At 43.0% G+C, this 13,985-nt stretch overlaps 1 protein-coding gene across 2 annotated transcripts in view; it reads right to left on the bottom strand.

Moving 5' to 3' along the window:
* Window positions 1–1,001: 1,001 nt before the first annotated feature.
* COL8A1 (collagen type VIII alpha 1 chain) overlaps window positions 1,002–13,985 on the bottom strand; it is a 169,514-nt gene continuing 156,530 nt past the window's right edge. For both annotated transcript variants that reach the window (XM_055567908.1, XM_055567909.1), the window contains exons 3-4: window positions 8,392–8,722; window positions 1,002–5,606 (exon numbers count right to left, since the gene is read on the bottom strand). In XM_055567908.1, the coding sequence (XP_055423883.1) occupies window positions 3,697–5,606; window positions 8,392–8,719 (2,238 nt within the window). In that variant the 5' untranslated portion in view covers window positions 8,720–8,722 and the 3' untranslated portion in view covers window positions 1,002–3,696. The remainder of the gene's footprint in view (window positions 5,607–8,391; window positions 8,723–13,985) is intronic.

Genomic DNA, 13,985 nt, shown 5'->3' with positions numbered 1-13,985 from the left:
GATGCTTTTATTAAAACCCTTAGGTTCTTGAAACAGGTCTGCTTCCCATCTGAAGCTCCACCCACCAGTATCTCCCTTCAAAATTTGTGGCTCTGGTGTGGCAAACAGTGACAGAATTTAGTACTTACAGATTAGTTTTGTGTGTGTGTGGAGGGGGGGGGAGGGTGGGTGCGTGGGGAGAAAAGAAATTTGTGGCAGTTTTTCCTTTTAGGATGGATGTGACAGATGCAGCAGCTAATTGTCCCCCAATATATGTTATATTTTCTTCTGTATTAATAGAACCTGTGATTTTTAGCTGGACATGTGGTTGTCCTAAATAAATACTCCATTTCCCACACTCCCTTGCAGCTGGTTGTGGCAATGTGACTAAATTCAGAGCATGGGATGTGGGTGGGTGATTTCAGCAACCCCTCGGTTGAGTTCTTTAGGAAGGAAGCATGCTCTCCCCTTCCTGACTTGTCCTCCTTCCCACAGCCTGGAGCAGGGCTGCAGTGGTTTGCTCTCCTGGCCCCTGGAGATGAGGGCCACACCCTCGGGTGGAAGAGCAACGCAACAGAAGGGGCCTGGGGCCCTGACTGGGGCTTCCACAGCAACCCCAGCCTCCTTACACTTGCAGCTGCTCTGTCAGAGAGAAAGAATTGTCCCCATTAAACCAGGATTGGGGCTTCCTAGTGGCTCAGACAGTAAATAATCTGCCTGCAATGCAGGAAACCCAGGTTCAATCCCTGGGTCAGAAAGACCCCCTGGAGGAGGGAATGACAATCCTCTCCAGTATTCTTGACTGGAGAATTCCATGGACAGAGGAGCCTGGCAGGCTATCATCTATGGGGTCACAAAAAGTCAGACATGACTGAGCGACTAACGCTTTCACTTTCAAGCTAGGATTATGTTAGGTCTCTGTTTCAGTAGCTAATTAACACATTAGGGGATAAACAGTTATGAAGTTCAGACAGTGTCAGCTGAGTGATATGAACAAGATGAGAAACATACTTTTAAAGGTATTTAATAAGACTCTTTTTTTTCCAATCAGTACAAAATTTTAAATACAAAAATGATTTGTTATTGACATGTCTCAAATCTATCATGGAAACTCAAAAAAAGTTACCAGTCTGTTCACCATTCATGGTTATCTGTAAAATATTTGAGAACAGTCACCCACTGCAGACATTCTTCTCCCCTGTGGGATGTCACCCTGCATTAAAACTCTGTATTGAAATAACAATATTGTCAGTTTGGTCCATTTCACATGGAAAAGTTCTAGTTAATTTTGAATTACTAGGAATTGTAGCCCTGTCCCTATACTTTAGCACATGTACTTGTTTCATCTGCTTTTACACTCAGTGTGTTAACATGATGTGTAACACTCCAAAGGGAAACACAGATACATAGATAATTACTTAAAACTCTTTTTTAAATTAAATGGAGTAATTCATTTAGCTCTGAGATTAGCACCATTGTATAATAGAATACACAGTATCTGGCATAGATTTTGCTCCTCTCCTATCTAAAAGTTAGAAGCATATGCCTGATAATACACACACACACACACACACACACACACACAGAGGCAATTGAGTAACAACCAATAAATAAGTTGGAAGATATTTGAAAAGTGAAATTTGGTTTTGACTAAAGAGGTACTTTCTCTCTTTGTGGAAATCAAAAGCCCATACATGCACAGATAAATACAGTTTTATAAATGAGCTGAGCTGACTTGCTTCTGAGCCATTTCCATGCAGCTATTCAGCAGATGGAACCCAGTGGACCCAAGTGGCCCTCATAGCCACTGGCCCACAACCAGCATCCTCAAAACCAACCCAGAAGATGTTTGGCCACATCCGTGCTATCTGCTTTGAAAATAAAGGTTGAGTGGGATATGTTTTTGATGGGAAAAGTTTGTCATACATTTAGCCATGAGTAAGAAGCCACGTGATAATGAACTCACTTCTCATTCTAACGAATTGAGAACAAATGGTGCTTGTATACCATATAAGGAAAAGAGGGAAAAGACAGCTACTAGGCTGAGGAGAACATTCTTGATGGTTCAAATGATTCCGATTTCACGTAGACACAATTCCATGTGTGTTTATACCGTATTTATTTGTGTATTTCCCCATCTATACCTATCACCTTGTTTCCTCACTCTTAATTTTGAGGAGAAGATACAAGACTTCACCACCATCGCCCCACATTATTCCCCCCAGTGGCTTATAGTGTCAGCAGCATACTCCCAGCCAACTTGAAATGCTTTGTCCGTGTTTGGAGACCAGATTTTAATGTGCAAAGCAATTAGTATGTAACTAAGTGAAAACCTGGAAAATATTTATTTTTCTCTTTAAAATTGTATTGATTCTTGTACTTGTGGGGTGACATAAAAAGCATGGGCTGTCATTGCCCTTTAACATTCCAGATGGCTCTTCCACAAGCTGCTTCCTGCATTTTTAGTACTTACAGCAGGAAGTAACATTCATTTATTAATTTAAGACTTCAGAAATTATTTTTCTAGAAAAATTTATCTTCCTCTATAATTCTGAAAGCCCCCTTTCTTTCCCCAAGTAAAGGATAGCTTAGATTTAGGAAATTCACTCTGGAACCTCAGATGACACACTGATTTGCATGTATACTACGCAGGGAAATTTCATTGAAATTCAATAGGTACTAAAAAGTACTGATATCCCCTTCATGGATGAAACCTCATTGTAGTTATTTGTGTGTGTAGGCAGAGGAAGATTATTATATGCATGTAAACACAGTTAAGAACTGCTGTTGATAATGAACATTCCACAAGACTGGAAAGTTTGGCGGGGAGAGGGTTATTTTTTTTTTTCTTATGACTTCTAGGTGTTTATATTAGTTGATTCATAGTGTAAATTACATGGAGACAACAAGAAAGAAAAAAAATTACAGGAAAGAAAAATACAAGCAAAAAAAATCCTTGAGGAACAAATGAGTTACTTTCCACTCATGTCTCCCAGCTGGTTTGTTGGCTTCTTGTGGGACACTGTCTTAAGCCCCGCAAAAGTGTCTCGTCCAGTGCTCGGCACAGAGTAGGCACGAGTAAATACACTACAGTTGTTCTTCTAGGGACACTAGATGTACAATTCTGAGTAGAACTCTTGTAAAAGACACAGCCTCCAACAGGGGTGAAATATCCTGTGGACTAAACCCTACCCTGGTTCTTCGTCCCTGTCTCACTGGGGAAGAGCACTGCAGGACACCCCCACATCCCAGGGCAAAATATCTGCACAAATACGGAGGAAATTATGCAAGTAAATACGGTATGTAATTGTTATCACTGACATTTCTTTAAGCCATATTTATAAATATTTTAAAGTAAACAATATGAGTGAGTGACTTTCATTATCTATGATGCTCTTTCATACTGAAATACTTCGATCTGAATAAGCAGGTTATCATGGAAGCACATAACATAAGCAGCTAATACAATTCCAGTGGGTACAACACGAGTGTCAGTACTTGATACATAAATCTATCCCATCATTTTCAATCACAGGCTGCCGTGCAGAGCACTAAGCATGCATCTTAGTTTTTATTTGTACATGACAGTTCAAATTTTCACTTAAATATAACTTTCCAACTATATAAATGTTTTGAAGCAATTATGTTTCTCATTTGGATTTTTTGGGGTGCATCATTTTCTTTTCTTCTATTAAATCTCTTTCTTGTTTTCTTTTTTTACATGGGATACAATAAATATCCTGAAAAAGAGGAATGGACGTACTGCCCGGCGTACAGTCCCGCGGCCTGTTCAGAGGGCATCTGCAGGAACACCCGGTCTCCGGGCCGGAGCAGCAGCACTGCGCTGCCGGACGCCTGGTCCAGGAAGCCCTTCTTGTACTCGTCGTACGTGTACATCACGGGCTCGTTGTTCTTAAACAGAGCAACCCACACGTTGCCCCCCTTGCAGTGAACGTGGTATACAAAGTAGTAGACCCCAGGGACCTCGCAGGTGAAGATGCCCGTCTGCGGGTTGTAGTTCTGTCTGCCGTTATAGAGCAGTTTGTCGAACTTCACCGGGGCCCCCACGGGCGGGAAAGGCGCCGTCAGCTCAGCGGTGAACGCGGGCATCTCGTAGGCCGGCCCTCCTCCATTCTTGCCTTTCTTAGCCCCGTAGGCATGCGGGGGCTTCGCTCCGTCGATTCCCAGCCCCATATCTGGCAGGTACTCTCCATGGGGTGGTGGTGTCGGGGGCATCACAGCTGGGGGTCCTGGGGGCCCCGGAGGGCCTGGGGGTCCCGGAAGGCCAGGCTGGCCCTGGGGACCGAGGGCACCAGGCTTCCCCGGGGGGCCATGAAGTCCTGCTACTCCAGGCTTCCCTACTCCAGGGAACCCCGGGGGCCCTGGGAGACCGGGTTCTCCTTTGGGGCCAGGAATTCCAGGTGGTCCAATGGGGCCACTCGGGCCTGCAATCCCTGGGATGCCTGGAGGGCCCTGTAAACCCTGATCCCCTGGGATTCCTGGCTCTCCCTTTGGTCCAAGCAGACCTGGGGCACCCGGTAGTCCCGGCAAGCCTTTGAGCCCAGCCTCCCCCTTGGGCCCTATGGGACCTGGCAAGCCCCTCATGCCAGGGGGCCCCACTTCACCAAGGAAGCCTGGCTTTCCTGGGAAGCCTTGAAGCCCTGGCTCACCCTTTGGTCCTGGTGGCCCCTGTGGCCCCACAACCCCACCTTCTCCTTTGGGTCCAGGAAAACCGATAGCACCTGGAGGGCCCATAGGACCTGGGATTCCAGGCAGGCCTGGCTCTCCTGGGGGACCCCCCAGTCCAGGAGCGCCTACTGGTCCTTTCTCCCCTCTTGGTCCCAGAGGCCCAGGAAGACCCCCGACACCCCTGTCACCTTTGGGTCCAGGGAAACCTGGTTTCCCGACCCCTGGAAGGCCCGGGGGTCCTGGCAGCCCTGGCAGGCCTTGCTCCCCTTTACCACCTGGAAATCCTGGCTGCCCAGGGATCCCATCCTGGCCTGGTTTGCCAATTCCAGGTATCCCAGGAGGTCCTTGAACCCCTGGGACCCCGATAGGGCCTTGTGGCCCAGGTTCTCCTGGAGGGCCTGGCTTTCCCAGGGGGCCCTGGGGCCCAGGGAAGCCTGTCACTCCTGGTTTACCTACTCCTGGAAGTCCTACAGGGCCAGGAGGCCCATGCATCCCTGGAGGACCCTTCAGGCCTGGCAGACCTGGCATCCCGAAGCCCTTCTCTCCTTTAGGACCCTGAAGGCCTGGAGGGCCTGGTGGTCCTTTGGGTCCTCTCTCACCTTTGGCACCTGGTTGCCCTGGTAACCCTGGCCCACCTGGCTTCCCAATGCCAGGAAGTCCGTGAGGCCCTGGAGGCCCTTGTGGTCCGGGGATCCCCATGGGTCCTATCTCCCCTTTGGGTCCGATTTCACCTTTGGCCCCAGGCATTCCCATGGCTCCTGGCTTTCCTGGCATCCCGGGCATACCTGGCTTTCCAATTCCTGGATACCCCTGTGGTCCTGGTTTTCCTTTGACTCCAGGTATCCCTTGACCTGGTAAACCAGGGGGCCCAGGTGGTCCTCTTGGGCCAGGCTCTCCACGGGGACCTTGCTCCCCTCGCAGACTGGCTAATGGTATTTCTACCGGGAGAAGGGAGAAAGAAAGAGGGAGGAGAGCACAAGGAAGGGAGGAGGGGGAGAGAGAGAGAGAGTAACATTGATCATCTTTCACTTCATTTCAATCATTATTTAGTTCTGACACTTTGGCCCATTAATTATCAAGAGAAAAGATGAGGAGTAATGTGTTTGTATTCCAGGATTGTATGATCTGTATTTAATGGACAATTAAGCTGTTAATTTCTTTGTCATGTTTGAGATACTGTTTTGAGAACTGATATCTGCGGCTGCTTTTATCAGTGTTAGTTAGGTTAAGTAAAAAAGCTAACAAGTAATGAAGAAATATTTTTCCCAGTACAAACTTGGAAATATTATGGTGTGATCACTATAAAGAGTTCAAAGAAGGATAAAGAAAAATCGAGTTGTGTATAAGCTCCACTACTCAGAGATAACTGCCTGACATTTATGTGTATTTCCATCTCATGTGTTCTATATATACATATAAATGTTTCTATGTGTGTGTGTGTACTTTAAACAATGTTGGAGCCATTTTTATTTTTTCTGTTTTATCCCTACTTGTATTTTTCTATGTCCTTGAGTTTTAAATATAATAATATATGGTAAAATAATGTTTTCTCTTGTGCTGAAGTATAGTATGATGTAGGATGACGGTCGTTGTGATGTGGACACAGGGAAGAATAGAAGCATTTTATTTTTTATGTGGTTTAATGACATCTTAAACATCTGTCCTCTGGAGTCAAATTGATTTATTTAATTTCTTTAATATGCTATAGGATTTCCTAAGCCTCAGATATTTCTTTAATTTAATAAGCTATTTCTCACTTGCAAATTTGGTTTCAAAACAGGAGAAATGAATTAGGTATTTTAGGATGATAAGCAGTACAGATAAGGAACCTAACTGGGATTAGGAGCAAGAAGCTCTTTCTGGCCTTGAAATGAGATCTTCACTGGGTTACTTAAGCCATCAGCATCTTTGCTTGGTTATCTGTATGGCAAGTGTAATACACCTGCACTTCAAGATTGGATAATAGATGTGAAAGGCATTATGCTTTCTCGAATTTTTATCAAAATACAAAGCATATGCTGTTATACTGACTAAGCTATGCCTTGCAGAGAAACAAAACTCTGGATCTCCCATGCTACTGGGAGTAAGGAATAGCATCAAGAAAGGAAACTTCATTGTCCCAAAGTCTTGTTTTTAACCATTAGTTGCATCTTAATCCTGCTGTTGTATTTTTTCACTGACCTACTGTCAGGGAACAAAATAGAACCACAGAACTCATATTTTTTCTAAATTCCTCAGTTGCAATCTGGTACCCATCTGAATAAGTACAGGAAGTTTCAAAATCCAGGCAGGCCATTCAAGAAAGGAAGGAAAACAAATGACTGAGTAATCCCCCAAGTGGAATATCAGCTCCTAAAGAGAAGAAATATAGCTCCTAAAAAAAGGAAGTACTTCTTTTGTGCAATGCAGATGCTTTATCCTCTGAGCCACCAGGGAAGCCCCCCTAATAGACATTACTATATGTGATTAAGGTGTGCCATTTCTAAGCAGGGGTTGTGTAGCTCCTGTATCGAGGAGCGTCTTGGGCAGGGTCATGTCATATTCATCAGGAATCCCCAGTGTCCAGCCCGTGCCTGGAGTACGCTCTGTCCTTACTTAGGCTTTGTCAAATGACCAGCTGTAGCAACTCAGAGTTCTTAGGCGGCTTTAGCATTTATTTAGTACTTACCTTATGTCATCAACTCTCTCAATAATCCTACTTTACAAATGAAGAAAAGTGGTTTCAGAGAGGTTGAATGACTAGGTTTCTCTCATTTCTAGCCTCTGGGCACCCAGACCTGCGGGGTCCAAACCCCACAGTTCCCCGGAAGTAGAGCTCCTGCTTTTGCAGGGCCCATTGGGAATGGTGTCTGTTCCTCAAAGGAAATTGCTACTCAGATTGCAATTCCTTTCCTGCAAGTGAGAGGTTTCCTAGGTTTCTTATAAACCAACTGAGTGTATAAGAAAATGTCTCTTGGGAATTCTCTTGTGGTCCAGTGGTTAAAACTCAGCACTTTCACTGCCAAGGGCCCGGGGTTCAATCCCTAGTCGGGGGACTAAGATCCCATAAGCTGTGTGGTGCAGTCAAAAAAGAAAAAGAAAATGTCTCTCACAGTGATAGGTATTTAGCAGGTGTTGAATAACTAATGAATATGCCTAGAAAGTAATGGAGAGATTTTCAGGTATCATCTCTAGACACTGTGCTCTTCAGGCTCCTTCTGTTAATTTATTGATTGACCTGTGTAGCACCTTCGTTAGAGCTGTCTTAAAAGCACATTTATCTGGCATCTAGTTACATATGATTTTCTTTTTCAACACCGCAGGTTCTTACCACATTTCTCTGCTAGTTCTGAAGACTGACGTCATATATATATATATATTTTTTTTTTTCAGTGCTTTAATCCCTCAGCATTTAGCTGAGAGCCTGACATGGGAAGAGATGCTCATTAGTTGTATGTTTGAATAAAGAAATAATGAATAAGGGAATGAACTATTTGTTATTAAATCCATCTTGTGCCATTTGATGCTGTTGAAATAAAGCACAACATAAAATGGTAACTTTGTCTTTCTTTAAGAGTTGAACTTTTTCAAGGATAGAGTTTAGAACACAGTAGGCATTTAATGAAAGTCAGACATAGAGGCTAAAATAAAAACACCCCAAATTTAGTTCTCGCCACCCCCACCTCATTACTTGGGATTTGGGGAGGCTGCTATTTTATAGCAGTACTGAAGCGTGTTTGTTACCTTTGCCTTTCTTGGGTGCTGCTTCCTTGCCCATTCTCGGTGCTGGCTGAACTTCCTTCCTATATTGGGGTAGGTGTGGATACTCTTTGCCATACTGCATGTGGGGCAGCTCCTTGCCCACGTTCAGGCCATCTTTGCCCAAAGGCATATGAGGTACTTGCTGGCCCAGGGGCTGGTATTGTGGAATTTGTGGTGGGATCTGAGCGGGAATTTGAGGTGGCAGCGGCTTGATTCCATAGTAGGCACCAGCTTGGATGAGCCGGATGGAGCCCACGGAAAGGGTGAGCAGGACTCCCAGCAGCTGCAGAGGGGAAGGTGGTCCAGCCATCACCTGTGGAGGAAGACATGCACCAAGATGGTGAAAACCAGCCAGCCAGGTGACCAGAGTTAACTTGAGAAAGAAAAGGAAGCGTACATAGTCTTTATCAGCAGAAACTCATGAGTGGAAGACAAATGAAAAGGAAAATATCACCTTTTGATAGAAAACAGACAAAATCCAGGAAAGAGTAGGATCTACCAAATGAAGGCAATTAGTGAGATTGTAGTCTATGGGTGGGGACTTCCCTGGTGGCTCAGTGGTAAAGAATCCGCTTTCCAATGTAGGACACGTGAGTTCGATCCTTGGTCTGGGAAGATGCCCTGGAGAAGGGAATGACAACCCATTCTAGTATTCTTGCCTGGAAAATTCCATGGACAGAGGAGCCTGGCGGGCTACAGTCCATAGGGTTGCAAAAGAGTCAGACACAACTTAGTGACAAAACAAAAACAGGCTATGGGGAGCCTGCTAGTTGTCTCTGAAATGACCTCAGCCTTTTTCCATAGTATTGGCACCTCTGACTCTAAGCTGGAGCGAAGCAAGCCTAGACCATAGATGTTTGATTTAGATGTGGCTACGTGACAAAATTCTGGCCTGTTGGGTGTAGTTGTAATGGGCACCAGCTTCCAAAAAGGCTGTAAAGGGGAGTGGACATGTCTTGGGCTATAGAGTGAAAACTGTGCATTGAGGATGGCAGAGCAAAAAGCTTGAAGAAATCTCAGCCTTGGTTGAACTTGGTGGGGTTATAAGCATGTGTAAAGGTTAAAGAGCAAACAAGGATGATAAAAACCAAAGACATCTTCTGAATTGGAAAGAAAGTACTTCATGTGACAGCCCCCAAATGTCATTAAAAAAAAAAATCGCCATTATAATTACATACACACAAGGATACCATTTCTTTCTTCTAATTGTGTACTGTGAAGTCATTTGTTTAGAATTCAGTTAATTTGACCTGGAGATCACTGAAGTTTAGCTTTGTACTATTATGAAAGAAAGGAGTTTTCAAAGCAAATTGGTTGCATAAATGAAAGATGTTTAACTACTCACAAGGATAAACTGTTTTTAAGTCTTTTAATAGCACCCTTTGAAAATTAGTAATTAATAGAATAAATATAAGTGTGGCTTATCTGTTTATTAAAAAGAGCTTGAGAAAACATCTGTTTGGAGACACCCAGGGCTGAAGATCAAACAGCCCAGGGAACTGCAGTGTTCACGAATTCCCACTAGAGGGCAAGTGTGATGCACATCAAGGTCAGCTCAATTACTCCCAGACCTAAAACCACACACAAAGCTTTGTTCTCATATCTTATTAAAGGACTTAACAAAACAGAGTGTCGTGGTAATGCTGCAGAGAGAGACAGACAGACAGGCACGGAGAGGAGGGGTGGGGGGCTGGAGGAGAAGTGGCAAGTTTCTCACAATGTTTAATGTAAATGTCTTCTGGAAAACTTTGAGTAAACTTGTGTCTACAAATTTTAATTTCCATTCTCCTGAGAGTTTGTTTTCTTTGCTTCTGCCTTACTTAATCCTGAATCTTAGTTTTCCACTTCTCAGAAAATGTGCGTTGACAATGCAACATCTTATTCAAGTGTAATGCTGAGAGTGTGAACAGGCTATAGAACTGATTAATAAAAAGCACCTAACAAAATATTTAATAAGAACCTTTACCATTAAATTCATTGCATTACAATTTTTTTTTAATATACTAATCATTTCTCCTCCTTCAGGGGGGAAAAAATGAAGAAATATCTGTCAGCAGAAAGATTTATAAAACTTTCTCCATTTCATAAATCAGAATAGTCTTTAAGAACTATTTGTTTCAAGTGTACTATAAATGGGAGAAGACAGAAAGCTATTATTTTATGTCCTTATAAGAATGATTAATTGTTATAAACCATTTAGAAAGAGTCACAAAATTAATATTGATTTATACTCGGTAATAGTCAAATTTATTTTAGATGAAAAAAGAACATCTGTTCTAAGTACTCAACAATGGCTTATTGAGTACTTAGCAGACACAGTGAGATACCTGTCCATGGATTACGAAGATAACTATAATATGGTCAATAAGTCCTGCCATCAAGAAACTTATACTGTTTTAGTAGGAGTGACAGATGTGTAACCTATTAATGAGTAGCAAAGGATATCAGGAAAAAGTAAATTTTCCTCTCACTTTTGTTCTTTAGTGTCTAAAATCCCTTCCCTTTGAAGTAACATTTTCCTTTATATTTTCCAAGAGATAATCTATGAAGATGCACATTTAATATGCACCCATTTAAGACAAACTACACTTATTCAACACGCCACTATTCCTTACTTTTTTCATGCAGAAGACCATAAATTCATCGTAGTTTTGTGTATCTGAACAGATACCTTCAGCTTTTTCTTTTGTTAAAAATGAGACTCAATTGTTCTCTAAGCCCCATCTGATTCTAACATTCAGTGTCTCGGGTAGTCATTAGAGAGTTGACAATGGTAATCCATACTAGAAATAACATGGTAATATCTGGTGATGTGTAACCTGGGACTTAATTCTACCTTTGGTCGTTAATGAGTTTCATTATTAAACCCTAAACTTGTTCTTTGTAATAAGTTAGCATGCCTGGTCCTTCACCTTTCCTTCAATTCAGTGGATGTGTTGGATTTACTTAATAATCTTCAAACCAGGACAGCCTAATGAAACCCTGGAGAATTGGAAAGGGGCAAATTCCTAGAAGAAGGCCAGATGAATATCAAGGGCCCACTGGAATTCTGCTCGACTATGATTATTTCCTCTCACAGACTTGGCCTGTTTCTGCTGAAAACCACTCCTTTCAGTCTGCCATCTGCCATTTCTCTGGATCTTTATTTAAATAAACTTCGTTCAGTTTTAGTGCGAATATTTACATAGGGGCCCTGGTTAGAATTTAGCACTTGACTTATCCTTCCTCATTTCCCTCTTGTCCCTGAGGATATTTTTGGTGGTCAGAGTGCTGTGGAGGTTCTCCCCAGATCACTCAAAAGAACATCAGACTTGTGTAACACTGTACAAGCACCTGGTAGGAAGAGGGAGCCTCAGAATTCCTGCTGGGAAGAAACGGTGGTAGTGGGTTTTCTTGCCTCTTCCCCGCCCCCGCAAGGATGTAGAACACAAGAATCCTGTGAGTTCTATTTGATGTTCTCTTGGATTTCTATTTGGAAACTGATATGTGGTGTGTGTGCACGTGAGCATGAACATATATGCTGTGTGTAGACACTGGATTTTTGCCAGCCAGGCAGACTTAGTGATGGGTGTCATGTCATACATTGTAGAAGAAGCCAAAAGACCATGAGTTGAGGCGTAGCTTTGCCTTTCTCCATGTTCATGACTTTCTGCAAATCCCTTATCTTCACTGCGTCTCACTTTCCCTGTCTATAAAACAGAAATTATGATCTCCGCCTCTCCCACAGCAATGTTGAAGGGCATACATGATAATATGAATTCTTTGTAGGGCGAAAAGCACTATTCACATTTAAGTTATTATTAATGGAGTGTGACCAAAGAGACAAATCAAAACCAACTGAAACGTCAAAGACTTTCAAAGAAAGATGCTAGCCAAAGTAAATGTGAGGTTAACTGCAATAATGATAAACCTAACATGAAGAAAACAATAATGACCATTAAAATGTACTTGTTAAAAATGGGAAAACAGAACAGCTGAACCAAGACAGTTATTCATTCTGGGGTGGGAGTTGCCAGTCCTAACATTCTGAACAGCCCTAAATGCTTCCCTATATTTGGGCTGGGCTGCTGCAGAGAGTTTCAGTTTCCTCATGTGAAACCTGCAATGTAAATAACAGAATAGTGTGATCTGTATTATTTTAGACGCTCTTCAGCATTTTCTTAGGACTTTGATCCTCATGAGATTATGGCTTGCTGTCCAAAAGAATGTTTAAGTATTTAAGCCTTCAAGTTTGATTCAGTCGCTCAGTCGTGCCTGACTCTTTGCAACCCAACGGGCTGCAGCATGCCAGGCTTCCCTGTCCATCACCAACTCCTGGAGCTTGCTCAAACTCATGTCCATAGAGTTGGTGATGCCATCCAACCATCTCATCAATCCTTGTGCTAAATCCAACTCTCCCTTTCACATGGACAACTTTCCCTTTCCCAGCATGTCTGTATGTGTATGTATGTGTGTCCATGTCCTCTGTGGTGTGGACTAGCCTTCTCTCATTCTGCTCCCGGTTGGTGTTCCTCTATGCCCTCTACTCACCCTGTCACACAGGGTTTGTAGTTCCTCAAGCCTTCAGATTCACACCTAAAATGGGAAAGTCAAGCAGCACCCTATGCCTCCAATATTCAGCAGGATTGTTTAGAAAATTCTCTCATGGTTGATTATACTTCTCAGGGCAATTCATTCACTACATATGGATATTTATGAGACAGCTACTAATCATTACAAACTGCTTGGAGATTGAAGAAAGAGAAGTGAATTAGAGAGGTAAGTCCCTGATCTCATGAACGCACCATCTAGCCTGGGGAGACATGTAATTAACAAGTTAAAAATAAATTTTGTAATCTCAAGATTTTGGGACTTCCCTGGTGGCTCAGTGGTAAAGAATTAGCCTACACTTCAGGAGATGTGGGTTCGATCCCTGGGTCAGGAAGATCCCTTGGAAGAGGAAATGGCAACCCACTCCAGTATTCTTGCCCGGAAAATACCACAGACAGGGCTACAGGCCATGGGGTCTCAAAGAGTCAGACATGACTAAGCAACTAAACAGCAACACAACAACCTCAGATTTAAATGCTGTGAAGAAAACAAAGAAGGGGAACGGGCGTGAGAATGCCTTGGGGAGGCAGATGCTGTTTTGGAAGGGTGATAGGGGAAGACATCTCTGAGGAAGTAAGTTTTGGATAGAGGTGTGAAGATTGAAAGTTTTATTTATCTCTCTTTAAACACAATACTGGAAAAAAAGAGTCCTATTAGTTACCAGAGATAGCTATATTAGTTACAAGGTAGTTTTATACAACATTCATTAACGTAAACCCCTGTTTCAAAACTATTCCTCATCTATGTCAGTTCTCATTTTGACCTCTGTATTTAGGGTATCCTGTTCTCTCTAGAGGATTCTTATTCTATTTTTTTTTTTTTTTGCTGTGCCAGGGCTGTTTTTTGCTTAGCACTTGGGATCTCTGTTCTTCATTGTGGCGTGTGGAGTCTTTATTTGCAGCTCACGAACTGTTTAGTTGCGGCATGTGGGATCTAGTTCCCTGAGCAGGGATCGAACCCGAGCTCCCTGCACTGGGAGCATGAAG

Source organism: Bubalus kerabau, chromosome 2 (assembly GCF_029407905.1).
Source record: "Bubalus kerabau isolate K-KA32 ecotype Philippines breed swamp buffalo chromosome 2, PCC_UOA_SB_1v2, whole genome shotgun sequence".
NCBI lineage: Eukaryota > Metazoa > Chordata > Mammalia > Artiodactyla > Bovidae > Bubalus > Bubalus kerabau.
Note: the sequence above shows the minus strand (reverse complement) of the source record. Positions and strands in the feature narration are given on the sequence as shown.